This window comes from Xylocopa sonorina, chromosome 1 (genome assembly GCF_050948175.1).
Source record: "Xylocopa sonorina isolate GNS202 chromosome 1, iyXylSono1_principal, whole genome shotgun sequence".
NCBI lineage: Eukaryota > Metazoa > Arthropoda > Insecta > Hymenoptera > Apidae > Xylocopa > Xylocopa sonorina.
Genome location: NC_135193.1, coordinates 19,299,937 through 19,318,897, shown reverse-complemented (window position 1 = coordinate 19,318,897; position 18,961 = coordinate 19,299,937). Strand labels below are relative to the sequence as shown.

Here is an 18,961-nt window from a genome sequence, read left to right as displayed (position 1 = left end):
TACGATTGAAACTATTGGTCAAGGTAAATGGCGGCAAACTACATTTATTATAATATACTTGCCTACACTTATCTATCTTTTTTACATTATATTTCTAGACTTTTAAATAAAAAAAAAAAGCATACATAACTTTCGCATAGAAATGACATAATTTTATTATTAATTATCTTCATCGAGCGTTGTGAAATAGATTTTCCTGATTACGAGAATGGTTTCGCGGGGACAATAAAAATTCTGATGTTCATTTCAATTAGAATTACACAATTTGCTGTTTGACCGGAAGCAAATAATTCAGGATACAACGTGTCACCGAAACGTCCACTGAACTCAAATTCTTTTCAAAGATAGAATGATATGCAATTAACGTCACCATCTTTTCCTGTTAATTTCGTTTATATATTTGGTCGGAAGAGAACGCGCTTCCAACAGTTGTAAGTTAAATCGATGTAACATCAGTGTAAACCATGGACAGTTTTGTTCCATTTATCTTGTGTTATACCGCTTTACTATTCTTTCACAATGGAGCAGTAAGTTGATTTAAAAACCGTACATTTATTTTGTATAATATGTTATTTGCTACGTAAACTTTTTAACATTGAAATGTTCCGTTTAACGTTATTAATTTAAAAAGTAGAGGAATATATTTTCAGTCTTTAAGATGTCGTTCTGGAAACCAACAAATGGACGCACAATTTCAAAAAGTGCTGAAGATATGTAAAAACCGCTATGCTGGTTTAAGCGCAGATGATTCTATGTCTATGGAAGATAGTAGTTCAGAAAGTGATTCCAGTTCCGAGGAATATATGTACGATAAAGATTTCCTCAACAAAAAGAACGATAGACGCTCGTATAATCAATCTAACAGTAATCAAAGATACGGGTGCGAACTTAAATAAATTATTTTTCGTTTAAATAATAATTATATGTATTACATTTGCCGTCGGTATATTGGTAAAGCACATTAAATCAATATAATTATTTTATATTAAAAAGTGATCAACAAGTAGAAAAATAGAAATTTTTCGTTGAATGTACCCTTCATCGATATACCGATATTATTGTCTATTATTTGTCATCTATTTTTATCGTTAAGTTTTAATTGTACATACGTAAGTATATAGTAAATTGTTCGTGTGTATATGAGTACAGAAATTCAGACAAGAATAGCAATATGAATAATTATTCGTCTAATCATTCAATTAATGGAAATGTAAGGGATACTCGCATGTCTAACGATCGGGATTTGTGGAATGCACATAATAGAAGAAGCGATTTTAATAATGCAGATATGAATAACGAAGATATGCATTTTAATAATGCAGATATGAATAACGAAGATAAGCATTTTAATAACAATACCGGTCGAGAATCTGCGGTAAGAATAGCAAGTTTCGCTCGAATTTTATATCTTACAATTTGTTTGCAAGATTTTGCATTCCACGTTGACAATTCTGAACTTGAATTTATTGTAGTGCATCATACAATGTTTCTTCAATGAATTGAATGCTGTAAGTATTATTATAATTTGCAAATTAAAATAGGGAGCAATTATTTTATTTAAATAAGTAATACTGTTTATTACTCAATATGTAATAGGTAGATCAAAAGGGATTTCCAGATAAAGATCAAGTAATTCCATTGATGAGCCAAAATATTCAAGATCCTGAATTGAAGGATTTTGTAGAAGAGTCAATCATAGAATGTTTTCGATATTTGGAATCGAACAAACAAGAAAAATGTGAATTTTCGCAAAATCTATTAACATGTTTGGCTGAAAAGGGTCAGCAAGTGAGTATCTTTTAATATAAGCAACAATTATATAATATTAATTACATAAATTGAATTTTAGAACTGTGAAGATTGGAAAAATTAAAGAAGAAAGAACTATTTCATGCTACTTACTATTTAAAGATATTAAAACTTCGTGTATACAATAACAATATTGTATTTGTGTGTACATATTTATGCATACAAAACAATAAAGGCATTTTGAAAAAAGCTTGTAAATATTTTATTACAATGTCTGTGAACACTAACTTTTTGCGAACTATTATTTTATATATATATATATATTTTTTTACAAATAGCTTTCTACAAACTATTAAATTACAATATTGCGAAACAAAGATTATGAAAGAATATCCTTTTTATAAAACAATATAAAATTATATTGTTACTTATTTTAAGCAAAAATGGTTTTTGTACAAATTTTAATTACATTAAAAATTAATTTTTTTCTGGAAGCACTCTACATTAAAATTGTTCAGTTTGTGATTGATAATGTACATCGTGCAGAAGTTTGTATATGTTTACAATATTTACAAACAATATTTTAAACATTTCTTGCTTCATTTATTGCAATTTACTAACTTGCAGCAATATTGTAATTTATATCTACGAAACATTCCAATACTACAAGGAGACTGTTTTTTATTAAAAATTAGAGTGACAGAAAATATTGTATATATCATTTTAATATGACATGTTTCTAGTACTTTCAGTGTGACAGTAATGCGTCATATGTATGTGTAGTACAGCAGTATTGTAAACTTCCATTGCGAAATTTTTCATTTTGCAATAATGCGAAATGTTAAAAAAAAATGTAGACTGAAGTAAATTGACGGTATTTTTTATAAGCCATTGCCATAAACATTTAATGAATGTTAAATAAGAATCTGAAAGTGAAGAGTATCAATTATTTTAAAATATGAATATTTATATATTAGATATATTTAAAAATTAAAATATATTTAACTTTTGATGAAATTGACATAATATGTTTGGAACTAAAGCTACATATAAATTTTTTTCTTAAAAAAGATTGCAAATAAAATATGTTTAGCATTATTATATTAAATAGAGATATTCATAATATCATAATACTATATTATATTAAAGTAGAATTTCTTGTTTTTAGTTGTAGCTACAATAGCCGTATTATGATACATACATTTGAAATATATCTTTAGAAAGACAAGAAACTATTTCCTTTTCTTTAAATCTTCAAAGCGTTTCATTAAATCAACGAAATCAATGTCTTCGCTTGTAGATGGATTATTTAATGGTAAATCGTTATCCGATGGTACAGCTGGCAAATCTGGAAGCTGAGAATCATTCATTGGCATTTTCGATCGCGGTTGTGGTTTTGGTTTCTGGTCAGACTATAAAAGTTTTAGATACACATATTACATAATATATTAACACAAATGTATAAGAAATACTTTGTATTACCTGCTTATTTAAGTCAGGTGGAAATGATCCATATGGTGGTGGCAAATCATCCTCCTTAACAAACAAACAAATTTGTTAATCCATACATAATTTAATTAATAAGAATTATATTATATAACTCACAGATTTATTTCCATTGGAATTATCTAACGGAATGTTGTATGAAACATTAGGTGGATTATAAGGAACATTTTGATCTTTATTTTCTAAAGGTCCCGATGGAGTTACAAATCCTAAAGCTCCTTTCTCTGAATTCTGAAACGAGTAATTGTTACAGAAACACCAACAGATATGGATCTTACTCTTCAAAAAATACACTAGTGTGTTAAAAGTTTTGAATGTGTTATAAAAATAAGTAAAAAATACTTATACAATACATAGTTACTGACAATTAAATTAGATGTAGGATTTGGTAATAGCGGAGGTTGCGGAAAGCCTATAAAACCAACAGGTTGTGGTATACCACCTCCAGAAGCTACATCTAAATTGTTTCTTTCTCCATTACTTCCAACATCTATCAGCAAAGCATCTTGACCTTCTGCCATTACCTATAATATTACAATTAATAGATTTAATGTTGTAATAAAGATAAATGTGTTACTATTTACATTAATAACTGTTTCATTTTTCACCTGTGGATCTGGTTTATATTCAACATTGTAATTGTTTGCAATCTCTATAAGATACTTCTCTACGAGTAGTTTAGATGGTGACTGTACGCTCATTTTATGTTTTAACTTTTCAGAAATAGTTTGCACTGCTTCTTCTCTGCAAGCTTCTGTATATTGTTTCCCATACTTTACTGTTAAAATATCAGCGATTATTTTCATTTCCTGAACATCGGTTTGTATTCTGGGAGCAGCCCAAATTATTGTAGAAATAGCTTCTGCTAATCCTTCATCCAAGTTTCTACAACGACAAACATATAACAAAATGATTCAATATTTTTATTCTATTAATAAATTGTAACAGATTAGCGTATCAAAGTACAAGGAATTGAATTGGTAAATATAGCGTTCCACAACTGATCGTCAATTGCTTGAACGGCATACTAACTTCATTTGCTGAATAAGACCAAAACGTGCAAGCAAGAGATCGCAATACATTTCGATCAATTCCATCGCCTCAACCATGTAATCTTCTCTGATAATGTGCTCGACGCGTATTTTTGCTCTCTCAATTTTTCCAGCAATGATGTAGTCGGCTATCTCTTTCCGTGCTTTTTGAGCGAGTTCGGTTTTCTTTTTCTCGAGCAATTTCAGCCGATTTATTGCCAGACGCAGGTGCGTCTTTAATTTCGTGTAATTCGGTCCGCTCGAAAACATGGTTGCTCGGTCGTTCTTGTCACAAATGAACAAAATTGATGTAATCTCTCATACTCTCGTGTAGTAGATAAAATAGAGGTTACACGGAAAGTGACAGCTCAGAGATTAAGTATGCACGATACAAATTTCTTCTATACGCGACAACTTTCAATCGTGGCTACTTTTATTTATACAATGAATGTGCGCTTAAAATATTATAGAAATTTACAATGAAAATTACGAAATTAATTCCGATAAATAAAAGAAACGTAACGTTGCTCGTGAATCATACTTATATACACACAGGCATATAATTTTCTTTAAATGTATTATAAAAAATGTGCGCGCACCTAAGAACAAGGCGCCATTTTCGAACACTTTGATCCTTACTAGTAATTTTACAAGTTTAAGCATTAAATACAATCGTAACCTTAGATTCGTGATTGGAATAGTATTATAAATCGACAAGATAAACGATTTTATTAGTAATACTACAGTCATGCGTAGATTTATGGAGGATTACGTGTAAAATGTGATTTTCAAATGCCAAAGATAGATGCGTATATTTTAAATGAAGAAATATCATTTAGAGTAATTAAGTTTACGTCATAAGATGGATGAAGACGAATACGTAATTAAATTTCTTATCGTTTATATTTAAACGTTATATCTATATTATGCAGCAAAATATAAATAACAAATATAAACATATTTAATTTCCTAGATGGAGCGCGGTTCGGTAAATCGATCAATCGATTCTTTAGCGATTTTTTAGCGATACATTTCCGTTGAATCTGGTAGAAACAAAAATTGGTGCCGTTTACGATTCGCATTTTAGCTCAGATCCATTGTTTAATTATACTTTGCCACTCCGATGTTTTATTCAGACGTACTTCTTTCTCTTCGAAGAAGAGGCAAACTGGCGCGATGCTGGCTGGCTGCGAATCTTAGTGAAAATATGTTCAAGCAGACTTGCAGCTCGGCTTCTATTAAGAAGATCGATGTAGTTTTCATTTGGTAAAGAGATTCTTATATATTTCAAATCGCTCTTACACTCTCAAATGTTTTACCCTTTCTCGTTTACAATTAAATCATCCGAGATCGGCAGTCTTTTATTCTATTGTTGTGACAATACAAATTATACGTTTATTCACAGCATTGTTTTCATTTTTAGCGAAGAAATTTTATCGACGTTCCAAGTACGTAGAGGAAGCACCTCTTGTAGATTAAGTCTCTACCTCTCTTCCCAATTAACGTACGGTGTTACAAAAGTACTTTACTATCAGACAAAATTTTTTCAAGGTCACGAAATTTTTTTCTTTATTTTATGACATACTCTGTACATGATATTTGCGACACTTGGGACATTAGTTATGCTAGTTTACTGTTTAATTTTTGTTTTAATTACAGACGAGTTATTTGGAATGACTAGCAAATTATATACTTCGTTTAGGTAAAGTATCTAAATTTGGAGCATTTATTTCTTTCGAAAAATCTAAAATATTTAACATTTAAATATTTTATAATGTATATTAGGCCTGAGAATTTGCAAGGAAAGAGTAATTGAAAGTTTTAAAAATTATTTCTCATAGGTATATCGAGCCCGATTTTAGACCACCAACATTCGAGTTACCGCAAATTCCTCCCTTAGACGAAGTATTCCGGAATTTAAATGTAGTCTCTGATTCGCATTTGATTACGGATGAACCTTACACTTCTATTGTAAGACATTTGGTAAGAAAAAGAGTTATCTCGCTGTAGACAGATAAACCAGGCGTATATTTTTAGTAATAAAATTTTGTCTTGCATTTATGGTAATATCACATTGTTCGAATATAGATGCGCGATGAAATGAATTTTGGGATAATATCCTTTGATGACATGGATAAATTTCTACTACCTGAAGAGGAAGAACAATCCTTGTTAGTTCCCTATCAGCGCTTTCACCAGTTCCACGATCCTAAACCTTTCTAATTCTATATTTTCAAATTTTCACTCGAACTCCAACAATTTCACGTACAACGTGTGCATGAATAGAAATGGATGAATGTATTCTTAAATACCGCTAAGATTTGAATGAATAGATTATTTGTTTTTTGTTTGTATACAATCGTTACTAAGATTTGTAAAATTATTTACATTCGCTATTTAGAAATGGGCCAGAAGGATTTCGTTGGTTGGATTCAGGAAAAGCAATTGATAAATCGGAAAAAGTTCCTTTGGTAGATATTGAATGGACTGAAAGTGAAACGACCGTAACCGAGAAGAAAACACAATTAGCTTCCGCTGAAGCAGTTTACCACGAATCTCGATTTGTTGTTGATGGTTGTCGACGATCATTATATTTAATATCCCTTATTTTTAACAAGATTTAATTATTTTTACAAGTATTTCCTTTTTTTCTTTTAGATCATCAAATTACGAAACTTGCTCCTGAAACTCCTAAGAAAAGAGCTTTGGTATCTCCCACAGAAGTAACTCCTAAAAAAAGAAGTAGAGTATGTCGGATAAAAAATGAAACTTCGACGATAAAAAAAAATTTTAAGTTTATGTAATTATGAAGTTAGAAAGGAAAAATGATGAGGATCTAAGCTTCTCATTTTCTGGAAGAGAACAAGCGTTCGATTTTCATCATTTTCTCCTTTTTAACTATAGAAAATTATACAGGAATTTTGTTTTACAGATAAGTCTTACAAAAGGGCTAACACCTCCGATTCCATGCGCATCGATTGAACAACCATTAGTGATACCAGAACTTGAAATACCATCAATAATACAGGAGCAAAAGACAGTTCCTCTTGTCGAAGATGTAGAATTTAAGAAGCTAAGAAGAAGAAAACTTTTCGATAAACAAACTACGATAAGTAATGCCGTAATGCGAAAATACATCGAAAATATTGCAGCTCATACAGAAGTAAGTTATTCAACATTGAATGAAGTAATAGGTGAAGTGAATAACTTTTTCTACCTCATTTTGTAACTCATTTGTATTTTAGCCATTGCATCTTGTGTATGTTAGTCTTAAACAGTCAGGAAACGAACATTTAAAGCAGCCATCTGTAAAAGTTGAGAACAAACCGTGGGGAAAAACGTTGATTAGAATTTTTAGACAACATCTTATCAAACCTTTGGTGGTTGAAAATGAGTTTCCAAATGTACCTGAATTCGAAGAAATTGAAGTCGAAGAAACATTAGGTATAAACATTCCTTTACATTTATGAAGTAATGAGGTGATGAAATGATTGTACATGTTATAACTTTATAGCTGGGCAAGTAATTCGTGCGGATATTACGAGCGGATTACGGGATCAAACAGATGAATTATTAAGCAAAATTGCAATCACAGACATAGAAACAACTAATAGATCCAAGATGTTGGAAAAGATACCTCCAGTAGAAGATATTCAGGCGGAAAAACCTGAAAAACAGATAAAAGAGGCAGAAGAAATCATAAAACCTGGAATTGCACTTCCAGATGTTACTGGTTTTGAAGAAAAAATTGGGTTATTATTCACTTTTTTATGATACTTAACTAATATCAGTTTTTAACTTTTTTGTACATTCATTTTTTAATTTTTTAGAGAAGAAATCACGATATCAGAGATACCTTCTGACGAGAGAAAAGTAAAAAGGACATCAAAATACAGTCCTTCTCTTGGGTTAGTTATCCCATTTTGTTTGATATAAAAAATGATAAATTTATGAATGGAGAAATGGAAATGGACAACTAACATTTTGTATAAATTAATTTTTTGTTATAGCGTCGAGGCATCCTTAAGTAAAAAAGAACTGATAGCATTAATGGAAGTTTACTGGAGAGACAGAGAATTAATAACATTTCATGATTTAGTATCACCAGAAAAATACAATAGAATTGATGCTGCCTGCGCCTTTTCATACTGTTTAGGTAAATTTCAAATGGTCTCATTACATTTTAATTTACATGTTTTCTTGATATAATATTTAAATATTCTTTTTTAATATGTAGAGCTTCATAGGGAAAAATATATAACAGTGAAGCAAACTGAATCTTTTAATACAATTTGGATAGAAAAATACTCATCCTCTGTATCAGATAATAATGAAGACACAGCTACAACATAAATACATGAGATCATTATCTAATTATAAGTACTTATATATACAACTTTTTAATAAGTAAAATATTAAATATTTATTTTTATAAATGCTAATGTATAATATTGTGTGTATTTAACATATGATACACATGTAAGCATTCATTATTGCAAATTAGTTTTTAGCATACTTACAACATAAATATCAGTGCCATAATAGAGCTTCTCTCTCTGATAACTTTTCTTTATATAAAATTATATTCTCCTTTACATAATATTAATTTGTTCTTATTATGTTTACAGTATTTCGCATAATTAATTACACACTACTTAAAATGGTATGTTAATAATACTTTTCTTATATAAAAGCTGTAATTTTTAAAAAAATAAAATATAAATTTTCATTATATTAAAAACTGATTTTTTATAAATGAGTATGTAGTAAACATGCTTTTATAGAACGCTTTAACACGTTCACTATATACACATATGTATATATATTGCAGTAAGTGTACAATTTAAACAGGAATACAGCCGATCAAAGATGGTCATAAATGAAAGGATTGAATTTAGAATGCAATTATTGATTTTCACCTTATTGCAATGTCTAAAATCTCCTCCTAAATTCTATATTAAAATTTGCTGAACAACCTGCATATTCACATTGGATAAAGGTACAATGTTTCTGTAGTAATTTTATAGTTACTTTAAAATTTCGTTTCGAAGTCTATGTTAAGCACGTACATTTACTGAATAATATACATTTATTACATCATATACAAATAATTGAAGTTACGTAATTAACTTTGTAGAAAGAAAAGAACAGAACAAACTTTAGGCATTATATGCTTCATTCTGTTACATTATTATTAAACAATTTTTGTCCAAATAAAACAGCAAAAATAAAAATGGAATATATTAAATAAAATGTTTTTATGCTTCTCCTTTCCTCAATAAATTAATATCCTCAATTAATTATAGCAGACAAGCATATATTTTCTTGATCATGTACCTGTGCTTATGTGCAGTTTTTTCACCTATGTTACTATTCACGAAGTTTTGCTAATCGCTGTGTAAGTTCATCTTGTTCTTGACTGACAGTGGTGGTCCCTATACTACCTATTTGTCCAGATGGCAGTTCCATATTCAGTTCCAAGCTATAAATACAATACAGAATAAGATATACAATGTTATTATTCAATATTACATTAGACTGTTAGAATTTAGAATTTGAATATGTAATGGTAATTTGTGTAAAATAATTTCGAGAAAGACACTTAACCCAGCTTCGTCTGCAACTTGTTGTAATAAACTATCAACGTCATTTTGTGGTACATTAGTTGTTGTAGTTTGAGACATGGCATTCTCCATGTATGAGCTTTGCACATCGAGATCTTCAAACTGGCTTTCAAACTTATCCATTAGACCTAAAATTGAGTAATAGACCTATAATTGAGTACAAAATTCTGTATGAAACAATAAATTAAGAATGCATAATAAAATTTCTGTGGGTGTGTGACATAAGTTTAATTATAATTTTACATGGCTAACCATGTAAGATTGCAATAAGAATTTGACTAGTGAAATATATATTAAACAAAATTCTTCGTTACCCGAAATTTTTTCTAAATTCATTGATTTCATTGCCGCGTCCATAGCTCTAACAACTCCAGCCATCGACTGCGTAACTTTGCGAGTAGTCAAAGCAGTTTGTACCCTGCTGGCCACTGCATCAACTCTTGCACTCATACGCAAATAATTCAGTGCCTGATTACGTTGACGAATTGCATTCTCCGCATGAATACGTGCACCTTCCATGTTGCCCTTCTGAATGGCCTTTTTTATCTTCGCTTTCTCTACCTTTTCCTCTTTCTCGCATTTCTTTGAATTTCTCTCCAATTCTTTTACAGCAAATTTGAGGTTAAATAAATTTCCTTAACACTAATTTAGGAAAATATTTTTGCTAGATTATTCAATCGCATTCATAGATAAAATATGCAAGGAAATATGCAAAATATGGAATTTTAAAGAAATTTGACAAAATTTTTTGGAAAGGATACGTTCCATCTGAGAGACGGACATGATTGACTGTTCAGCCCCCGTTGTGATGAAAAATTTAGAAAATAAACTATTCAAATAATAAAATTTAACCTATTTTAATAGCAACAGTTTTGCAAGTAACCAGTGCTATGAGTAATAGACAGAGTCAAATGTCATTCAAGCATCAATTCACTTAACATGACAATCAACAATTCCAACAAGTATTATTATGCTAGTTACGGACAATTCTGATCAAGAAGTTTAAGAATCTTAAAAAAAGAATTACTTCACGTTAGTCAGTATTATTTCTTATCTTTTAGCGGATGACACATATGAGAGATATATATGTGATAGGTAGAAGGTTGAAATTGATTTTTGTAGAACGCAAACTGTTATACCGACTGAAAATATGAAGTTCTTGAACGCAAGCGAAGTATGGTAGAATGTTCAATCTGCAATAAATTTAGTTTATGGTTTAAGATACAAAATAAATTACATTTTTCAAAATACATACTCCTTTTCCTTTTAAGTATAGTACAATAATAATATTATTATTAAATTACTGATAGCTTAATTTTGATTATGTGTATGTATATGCATGTACAGATGACAATAGATTTATATGTTAGTCTCTCCTAATATGTACACTATTTGATAGATTAAAATTTATTGAGAAGAATATCAATGAGTATCAAATAATATTTGTATGTGTATTAGTGTTAGTAATAATCTAACAGTGTCCTCTTTGTTTCCATTTACATGAACAATTTTACACAATGCATACATAAAATAAGATGAGATTATTTTCTTTAGCAAAAATGCCCTGTACAAACGTAAAGTTCTCCGATAGATGAAATTAAAACTAAATTTGTACGATAAAATTTTACTAAGAATAAATTACAAAAATAATTATTTCAATTCAACACAATCATCCCTTGTGGGGATCGAACCCACGACCTTTGGATTAGAAGTCCAACGCGCTATCCTCTGCGCCAAAGGGACTTGTTAACAGGGTTGCTAATAATACTTTACCTATATAACAAATTTTTGGTACTGTAAGATTCACGTTTCTAATTTACTTTTTTTACACATTTATAAAATTAATTAAAAAAGAAGAGAATGTAGAAAGATATTAAAAACCAAAAGTAACAAGATAATATAATAAGTTCTATTAATACACAGTATATTGTTAGTATTATAAAGTATATATTGTAACGTGACTAAGCTATTTTGCTTCACATATTATAATAAAAAAATATACATGATAATACTATTTTTAATTGTATTCTATAAATTTCTTTATTAAATAATTACATAATCTTTATTATTTTCATTTAATAGATAATAAAATGGTATGTACATTGATTAATAAAAATTATTAAATTGTATAATTGAGGTATATTATATACACATATTACTCTTATTGACAGAGTTGAACAGTTGAAAATATTCTTCTGCTGAGTATTCAATTAAGGAACATCTGAACTGATCTTGGAAAGCATTTTTAAATAAAGGTAATACGTCTTGAATAGTGACATTTGTATTAAGCTCTTGACTAATGCTTGTTACACCCTTTCCTTTGATTCCACAAGGCACAATATGATTAAACCAGCTCAAGTCTGTATTACAATTTAATGCTAAACCATGCGTTGTTATATAGCGACTCCCATGAACACCAATAGCACAAATTTTCTTATCATTCACCCATACACCGGTATTTGGAGATTTTTCACCTTTAATACCAAATTCTGCACACAAACGAATAATCATCTCTTCTATTTGGCAAACATACCATTTAATACTACTTTTAAATTGCTTTAAATCTAATATAGGATATGCTACTAATTGTCCAGGACCATGGAAAGTTATAAGACCACCACGATTTGTTCTAAAAAATTCTGCACCTAAGTTTTTCAATCTTTCTTCATCTTCTACTGTGTATTCCTTATCTCTAATTCCAACCGTAAACACTGGATTGTGTTCAAGTAGTATTAATGTATTGCAACTATCTTCTTTTAACTTTTGATGATGTTGTTTTGCAAATAGTTGTTGTAACTTCAATCCATAATTATAACTTATTCTTCCTGCCCATAAGACCTTAACTATTTTTGTAGACATAACGAGGCAATATTATTATCTATACGCTTATAACATTTTAGAATTTAATTTTGTAAGCTTCATTTAATGAAAATTGAATTAAATATGATAAATGTCTTGCAATATCTTTTCCTCAGTACTATCTATCTTTGCCTTTTCTTCTATAACTGTATGCAAAAGCCAGGAAACCTATAAAAGGATAAATAAATTTGTTCTTAGAATCAAATCTATATCTTCTATAATAATAATATGCATTTTTTACAACAATAACAGTTTAGCATGAATCATACATAAGCATCTGTAGCAGCATACATTCTTTGTTCATCAGTTAATGGATGTAGATGCCATTTACTTTTCCTTACACTTGGACTTTTATCAATTTTTTTTTTAAGCTAAAGAAAATAAAAATCTATTAACATTGCTTAAGAAGTAATATAAATACTGCTTTAATAAACAACAATAAAATATTACTTTTCTGTTAAATCAATTACTTAAATGTTAGGCTATGTTTGTGATAAACTAACCAAATATGCTGTTAATCTTTCCAAGCTCCAACGACAAGATCTATTTAATACTCGATTTGCAAATGTACCGCTATCAATACAGTTATTTTTTACAACATCACACGATGGAAATTCACTGAAATCTCTACCTAACTTCCAGATATCACTGTAAATATACATATATATGTAGCAAAACAATACAAAAAATTAAATTTAATGCAATACACTTAAAAATAAACTTACTTCTTTATATTAACTCCAACCAGTCTTACTTTTGGATGATTTAAAAGGATTACAAATGCTGCGGGTAATTTTTTTAATGAATGTATGTGTAATAAGTGACAAACATTATTATTAAAACAAATTTGTGCTAGAGCTGTCTTTCCACTTCCTGTTTGAAAACTGAAAGGCCACTCCAAATCAAACCCTATCGGTATCACTTTACGATTCGAATTTTCTACTTCTTTTCTAAGGAAATTATAATGGAAGGTTCAATGTAAGATGTTAATGTCTCACATGTACATCTTACACGGAATTAATTTCGGTTATAAAAATCTTACATAATATCATCACAGATCATGGCACAAGCATTAAAGTCACTGACATAATTAATATATCCTCCAAATTTAATTGGTGGCAAATTATTTATATCATACTCTTCCCTTGCAAGAATGTCCTTTTCCAATTTTTCCTATTAAAACAGTTACAATCAATGATAATATACGAAAAACATTGAAATTTCATTAAAATAATTACAGTAGTTACAGATTAACCCTAATATGTTCATCGTTACATACAACATTCTGTAATTATATTTCCTAATAGAACGGTCGACCTTTCAAAATATATGTAAAACATATATTACACGTTAGTTAATAAATATTAACCTCTCTCGAATTTTTGGCGGCATCAATTCGTTGCATGCTGCGTGTAATCATCATAAAAACAAAAATGAATAACCTTACACTAACACAAATTTACAATTTCATAACAATAGTGAAATTAATATTAGAAATTATTTACAAATTTCAAAATTAAGTTTCCTTTTCCTTTTATAACCACATGCTTGAATAACTATAAAATAGCGGGAAAATTATTCAACCCTCTTAGCGCGCCAAAGAGGTAACATGATAACAGTGGACATGAAAATAGTATGGCAGTACTGAACATAAACACACATAAAAATACTAAATCTTAGTAATGCGATAACGATTGCCAGCTTTAATTTATGGAAGAAGTTTAGTAACTGGAGGATTAATAATATTCTTTTAAATAGTATGTAACTTACGATTTGATGTTTTAATATCGTCAATATAAAATGTACTGCGTACTGTACGTGTTAATACTCTCCACCAATCAGAAACGATAACAGTTACACATCACGATGAGAAACGACCAATGAATGAACGTGTTCGAATTATATTCGTGATTCAGAAGTAGCAATTCACGCCATCTCTATTTGCAGCACAGAACTACTCGTGCCATAGATGAAAATGTCGTTTCTCAAAACATCTGGTGAGTCGGGAATTAAGATAGAAGTAGGGTTGACAGGATCCTAGTTTAATGGCGCATCAGTGTGCAGTTTATATACTAAATAATTTTCTAAAATGTTTCTCATAATTTTTAAATCTGGTTATAAACAATAATTCCAGTAGTGATTGCGATAGATAAAACAATTAAAGAGGAAACAGAAAATAGCTTGTTTCGATTTTCCGTTTTAATGCTTTTAAGATAGCGCAGTTCTAGAAGCTGTCAAAATAGAAATTGTAATAATATAACATCTACTGAAAGTTTGAAAATAATTGTGAAATAGTTACAAAAATAATAGTGATTCTAACGAAATAATATTGTGATGCAAGATTATCCGTTTAATTTTGTATGTATACCATTGAAATAGCCTACAGAGTCTTCTGCAAAATTCAACGTATATATGTATGTATATATTTACGTCTGTAAAGATTTCAAGGTTAGAATGAGATCGACAAATTTGATAAACAGAGGAAAAGTGTTGTTAAAATATTTCTCATTTTTTGGCTCATTACTATACGAAAAGAATCTGTAGAGGAATACTGATCAAAATGGAATCTACTAAGTTGGACAAAAATTCAATATCCCAACTATTTTTAACACGTGTCTATTGTGCTGCTAAGGATGGTTTGGCTATTACTCTTTACAATCTTCTCAGTAACTTAGACTCTAAAATCGTTAACGTTGTGATGAACCAAAAAGTATTGCTGGAAGATGGACAGCATTGTACCCCTTTAATAATAGCTGCACGATACGGTCGTGATAAAGTAGTTACAGTATTGCTTGAAAAATTTAAACCCGATTTGGAACAGGAAGGGACAGTTAAATTTGACGGATATGTTATCGAAAAAGCAAGTGCTCTCTGGTGTGCTGCTGGTGCAGGACATTTGACAGTTGTGAAGATATTAGTAAAGGCTGGTGCAGATGTTAATCATCCTACTAAAAGTCTCTCTACACCATTAAGAGCAGCTTGTTTTGATGGACGATTAGATATAGTGACATATTTAATAGAGCATAATGCAGATATAAATATTTCAAATCAATTTAATAATACATGTTTAATGATTGCTACATATAAAGGTCATTTAGATATTGTAAGTATAATGTTATAATTTTGATGATTCAAAGTTTTCTGTTCAGATATTTATAACATTGATGTCAATAATTTTTCTGTTACTTACAATAGGTTACATTTCTTCTACAAAAAGGTGCAAATCCAAATGAAAAAGCAAATTGTGGTGCAACTGCATTGCATTTAGCAGCTGAACGTGGACACACCAATATAGTGTCTGAATTATTGAAGTATGGAACAGTTATGACTAAAAATGTTAATGGAATGACACCATTAATAGCAGCAGCAGGACGAACTAGAGCTGAAGTTGTAGAATATTTAATAAAAAATGTAACAGTTACTAAAGAAGAAGCAATTGAAGCATACGAACTACTTGGTGCTTCTTATGCTAATGATGAACGCAGATATTCCCTAACAGAAGCATATGAATATTTATGGAAAGCAATGGAACTGAGGTGAATAACATTTATAATTCTATAAAAATACAAAGGATAAGGATCAAATTACTAATTTTTTAATATTACAGGTTCAGTGATCCTGATAATATTATTTATAAAAGATTAGGTAAACCCATAAAAGCATATGATAATTGGAAAGAATGCGAGACTCTGGAAAAATTGGAAAGTATTAAAAATAATGAAAATGCTATTCATATGGAATCATTGGCTATTCGCGAGCGGATACTAGGTATTACTGTTACAGTGAATAATTTATATTTTATGGAAAACTTTAATATTTAATCTTTAACAAAGCCTTAATATTTAATTTTCATAACTTATTTATTTTAATTTACTATTTTAACTTAGGACAACATAATCCAGAAGTGCCACATCATATTATATTCAGAGGAGCAGTTTTCGCGGACAGTGCCAGATTTGATAGATGTATAGATCTTTGGCTTCATGCTTTACACTTAAAACAATTAAACAATATACCAGTGATAAAGGATCTTTTAAGGTTTGCGCAGGTATTTGTAAGATTTTTACTTATAAAATCATATCATCAAAAAACCTTTTAATTAATGTATTTTACGTATACTACATGTTTCTAATTTAATATAATGTGTTTATAGGTATTTTCGCAAATGATACACGTAGGAATAGATCTCGATTTTTGCCAGGTTCTAAGTGTCCTAGAAGCCAGTGTAACAGAACTTAGCCAGAATAATTCTAAAATCAATAATCCTGATTCGCAGGAAGATATTGAACAACATATTGTAAGTTTAAAATACTTATTTATATGTCAAATTTAAAATGGTGAACTAATCCTTAGAAATTAAAAATTATAGGAGGAGATGGAATCAAATATTACAACTACTTTGTACATATTAACTATTTTAACAAAACTTTTAACATTAAATGAAAACAGATATGAGGAGGAACATAAAAATAAAGCACATTATTTAGTTCATAAACTCTGTGCTCTACAATTACGTTTAAAAGATGGTCAGACATTACTACACCTTGCTGTAAATGCTGCAACCCTTGTAGATGATTTCCATACTAACCATGTTTGCAAGTAAGTTCATAAGTTATCAATTTGAAGGTAACAAAAGAGAATTTAATAGTAAAGTAAGTTTGACGTGTACATATTACAGATTTCCTTGTGCTGCAACAGCTAAATTACTTATACACTGTGGTGCTGATGTAAATGCAATGGATAATGAACGAAATACTCCACTACATGTTATTGTTGGTTATAGAGAATCTATTAGGTATTTACTATATTTTTTTTTTAGTAAGATTTATTATTTGTCTTATTACTATGTCTTAAAGTTTACCATTACGTCTCCTACTTAGATTTTTTGCTTGAATATTTAATACTTTTTGAATTTTTATAGCGATTTTATGACTCTGCACTCTATTATCATGGAACTTATAGACGCAGGAGCGCATATGGATACAGTAAATAGATACGGGAAAACTCCATACGATGCTGTCACTACAGGTTTACTTAAATAAATTAAAATATTTTATAAGTCTTCACACGTTTACATTAATCTAATGGAAATAATAGTTTACTTAATAATTTACGTGTTACATTTAAAACTAATATCATTCAGTATTTTGAATTGTTTACATATTTATTTTACGTATTTAATTTGTTTTTATATACACAGGTGTAGCAGAGATGATATTAAGGACTCAAACAAAATTGTCACTAAAATGTATGGCCGCAAAAGTGGTAAAAGCTTATAATTTGTCATACTGCGGAAATGTACCACGTTCCTTAGAGAGTTTTATTGAACTTCACGGACCAGGTCTTAACCAGGGTTAAAATTATCATTAAGTGCAAAAAATAAATGTATTATGCCTAAAGAGTTGTACTAAATGTAACCAATCCAAAGTCTTTATTTTTGAATTGCTGTACATTTTTTGAGTGTGTGTAAGATATGAAATGTTTGAAATGTTAGTAGGAATAATTGTTTAACAATTTATTAATTGAATAATAACGAGATTTTTATTAAAAATTATCTTTGTATTATTTACATGCAGATGATGGTTGGTGCCACTTTTGGACCCATGTATTGATCATCTGTTTTCCTATGTATTTCTAATTACTTTTCTTTTTATTTATAATTGCCCATGTACATTGAAATTGATCTTTTTTTTTTCTTTACTTATATACCCTAATTTATTTGTATTTGTCTTTGTTGTTTATTATGTATATTTTGTTAGACTGTAATAAGTGTCTGCTTAAATCAAGAAGTTAAAATTGTCACCTATATTTTTCATATCGTTCCACTTTTGTTTTATACACAGACATATCGATTTTACAGCTGAATAGACATGCGTTCAGCGATTCGTCATCATAATCTAATAGGTTTCGTACGCAAAACTTCTTTGTTGCACAACGAATTCTGTTTCTTGTTTATAAGCAACATGTGATACATTACATAGTGCAACAAATCAATTTTGATAAGTATGAAACGTATTACTATTTGATTCTTTGTTTCAAAAGGGTTATGTGAGAAATTAATACAACTATTTACTATGTATATTTTCACAATTTATATACACGTCATTGATGTTTAACTTACGTACTGTCCGCGGTTATATATTGATTAATGTTAAAGTCTCAAACTTTCCACAGTTCTTTACACCGTATACT

The 18,961-nt window shown here is 29.4% G+C and overlaps 7 protein-coding genes and 1 non-coding gene across 15 annotated transcripts; 3 read left to right on the top strand and 5 right to left on the bottom strand.

Moving 5' to 3' along the window:
• The first annotated feature begins 140 nt into the window (after positions 1-140).
• Positions 141-1,877, top strand: Obp59a (Odorant-binding protein 59a). The gene is made up of 6 exons (XM_076895373.1): positions 141-527; positions 651-880; positions 1,150-1,375; positions 1,473-1,508; positions 1,597-1,788; positions 1,850-1,877. Exons 1-6 carry the CDS (start codon positions 465-467, stop codon positions 1,871-1,873), a joined length of 771 nt encoding a protein of 256 aa, XP_076751488.1. The 5' UTR covers positions 141-464; the 3' UTR covers positions 1,874-1,877.
• Positions 1,878-2,123: 246 nt separating this feature from the next.
• Positions 2,124-4,698, bottom strand: Ist1 (increased sodium tolerance 1-like protein). 2 transcript variants are annotated; one of them, XM_076895358.1, is made up of 7 exons: positions 4,288-4,698; positions 3,864-4,140; positions 3,621-3,779; positions 3,355-3,486; positions 3,232-3,285; positions 2,951-3,161; positions 2,124-2,675 (listed from the first exon to the last, which is right to left on the bottom strand). In XM_076895358.1, exons 1-6 carry the CDS (start codon positions 4,554-4,556, stop codon positions 2,982-2,984), a joined length of 1,071 nt encoding a protein of 356 aa, XP_076751473.1. In that variant the 5' UTR covers positions 4,557-4,698; the 3' UTR covers positions 2,124-2,675; positions 2,951-2,981. The 2 variants fall into 2 exon arrangements, with proteins under 2 accessions (XP_076751473.1, XP_076751464.1); XM_076895349.1 differs by lacking the exon at positions 2,124-2,675 and having other exon boundaries at positions 2,878-3,161.
• Positions 4,699-5,345: 647 nt separating this feature from the next.
• On the top strand, positions 5,346-8,639 carry LOC143427540 (uncharacterized). The gene is made up of 13 exons (XM_076901800.1): positions 5,346-5,552; positions 5,710-5,837; positions 5,946-5,988; positions 6,128-6,269; positions 6,375-6,457; positions 6,688-6,860; positions 6,945-7,033; positions 7,219-7,473; positions 7,565-7,730; positions 7,801-8,038; positions 8,117-8,194; positions 8,297-8,442; positions 8,524-8,639. The coding sequence occupies exons 1-13, from the start codon at positions 5,410-5,412 to the stop codon at positions 8,637-8,639; spliced, it is 1,800 nt and encodes a 599-aa protein (XP_076757915.1). The 5' UTR covers positions 5,346-5,409.
• Chmp1 (charged multivesicular body protein 1) lies at positions 8,606-10,985 on the bottom strand. Of its 3 annotated transcripts, none has more exons than XM_076901498.1 (5): positions 10,672-10,985; positions 10,225-10,545; positions 9,894-10,038; positions 9,624-9,768; positions 8,606-8,628 (listed from the first exon to the last, which is right to left on the bottom strand). In XM_076901498.1, the coding sequence occupies exons 1-4, from the start codon at positions 10,691-10,693 to the stop codon at positions 9,657-9,659; spliced, it is 600 nt and encodes a 199-aa protein (XP_076757613.1). In that variant the 5' UTR covers positions 10,694-10,985; the 3' UTR covers positions 8,606-8,628; positions 9,624-9,656. The 3 variants fall into 3 exon arrangements, with proteins under 3 accessions (XP_076757613.1, XP_076757604.1, XP_076757596.1); XM_076901489.1 differs by lacking the exon at positions 8,606-8,628 and adding an exon at positions 8,807-8,980; XM_076901481.1 differs by lacking the exon at positions 8,606-8,628 and having other exon boundaries at positions 9,566-9,768.
• Positions 10,986-11,580: 595 nt separating this feature from the next.
• On the bottom strand, positions 11,581-11,653 carry Trnar-ucu (transfer RNA arginine (anticodon UCU)). Its single transcript has one exon. It is a non-coding gene; the product is annotated as a tRNA-Arg (tRNA).
• Positions 11,654-11,979: 326 nt separating this feature from the next.
• Positions 11,980-12,769, bottom strand: Lipt2 (Lipoyl(octanoyl) transferase 2). The gene has a single exon (XM_076900167.1). The coding sequence runs from the start codon at positions 12,767-12,769 to the stop codon at positions 12,053-12,055; it is 717 nt and encodes a 238-aa protein (XP_076756282.1). The 3' UTR covers positions 11,980-12,052.
• A 27-nt stretch (positions 12,770-12,796) lies between these two features.
• On the bottom strand, positions 12,797-14,385 carry Wrnexo (WRN RecQ like helicase). 5 transcript variants are annotated; one of them, XM_076900134.1, is made up of 7 exons: positions 14,275-14,377; positions 14,139-14,175; positions 13,812-13,942; positions 13,495-13,719; positions 13,273-13,417; positions 13,039-13,140; positions 12,797-12,937 (listed from the first exon to the last, which is right to left on the bottom strand). In XM_076900134.1, exons 2-7 carry the CDS (start codon positions 14,172-14,174, stop codon positions 12,848-12,850), a joined length of 729 nt encoding a protein of 242 aa, XP_076756249.1. In that variant the 5' UTR covers position 14,175; positions 14,275-14,377; the 3' UTR covers positions 12,797-12,847. The 5 variants fall into 5 exon arrangements, 4 of the variants coding, with proteins under 4 accessions (XP_076756249.1, XP_076756270.1, XP_076756247.1 ...); XR_013102170.1 differs by lacking the exon at positions 14,275-14,377 and having other exon boundaries at positions 13,039-13,157; positions 14,139-14,228; XM_076900155.1 differs by lacking the exon at positions 14,139-14,175 and having other exon boundaries at positions 14,275-14,385.
• Positions 14,386-14,764: 379 nt separating this feature from the next.
• Positions 14,765-18,320, top strand: LOC143423512 (protein fem-1 homolog B). Its single transcript, XM_076894895.1, has 9 exons — positions 14,765-15,872; positions 15,965-16,305; positions 16,377-16,537; positions 16,657-16,817; positions 16,923-17,066; positions 17,139-17,368; positions 17,448-17,564; positions 17,691-17,797; positions 17,970-18,320. Exons 1-9 carry the CDS (start codon positions 15,330-15,332, stop codon positions 18,125-18,127), a joined length of 1,962 nt encoding a protein of 653 aa, XP_076751010.1. The 5' UTR covers positions 14,765-15,329; the 3' UTR covers positions 18,128-18,320.
• Positions 18,321-18,961: the final 641 nt, after the last annotated feature.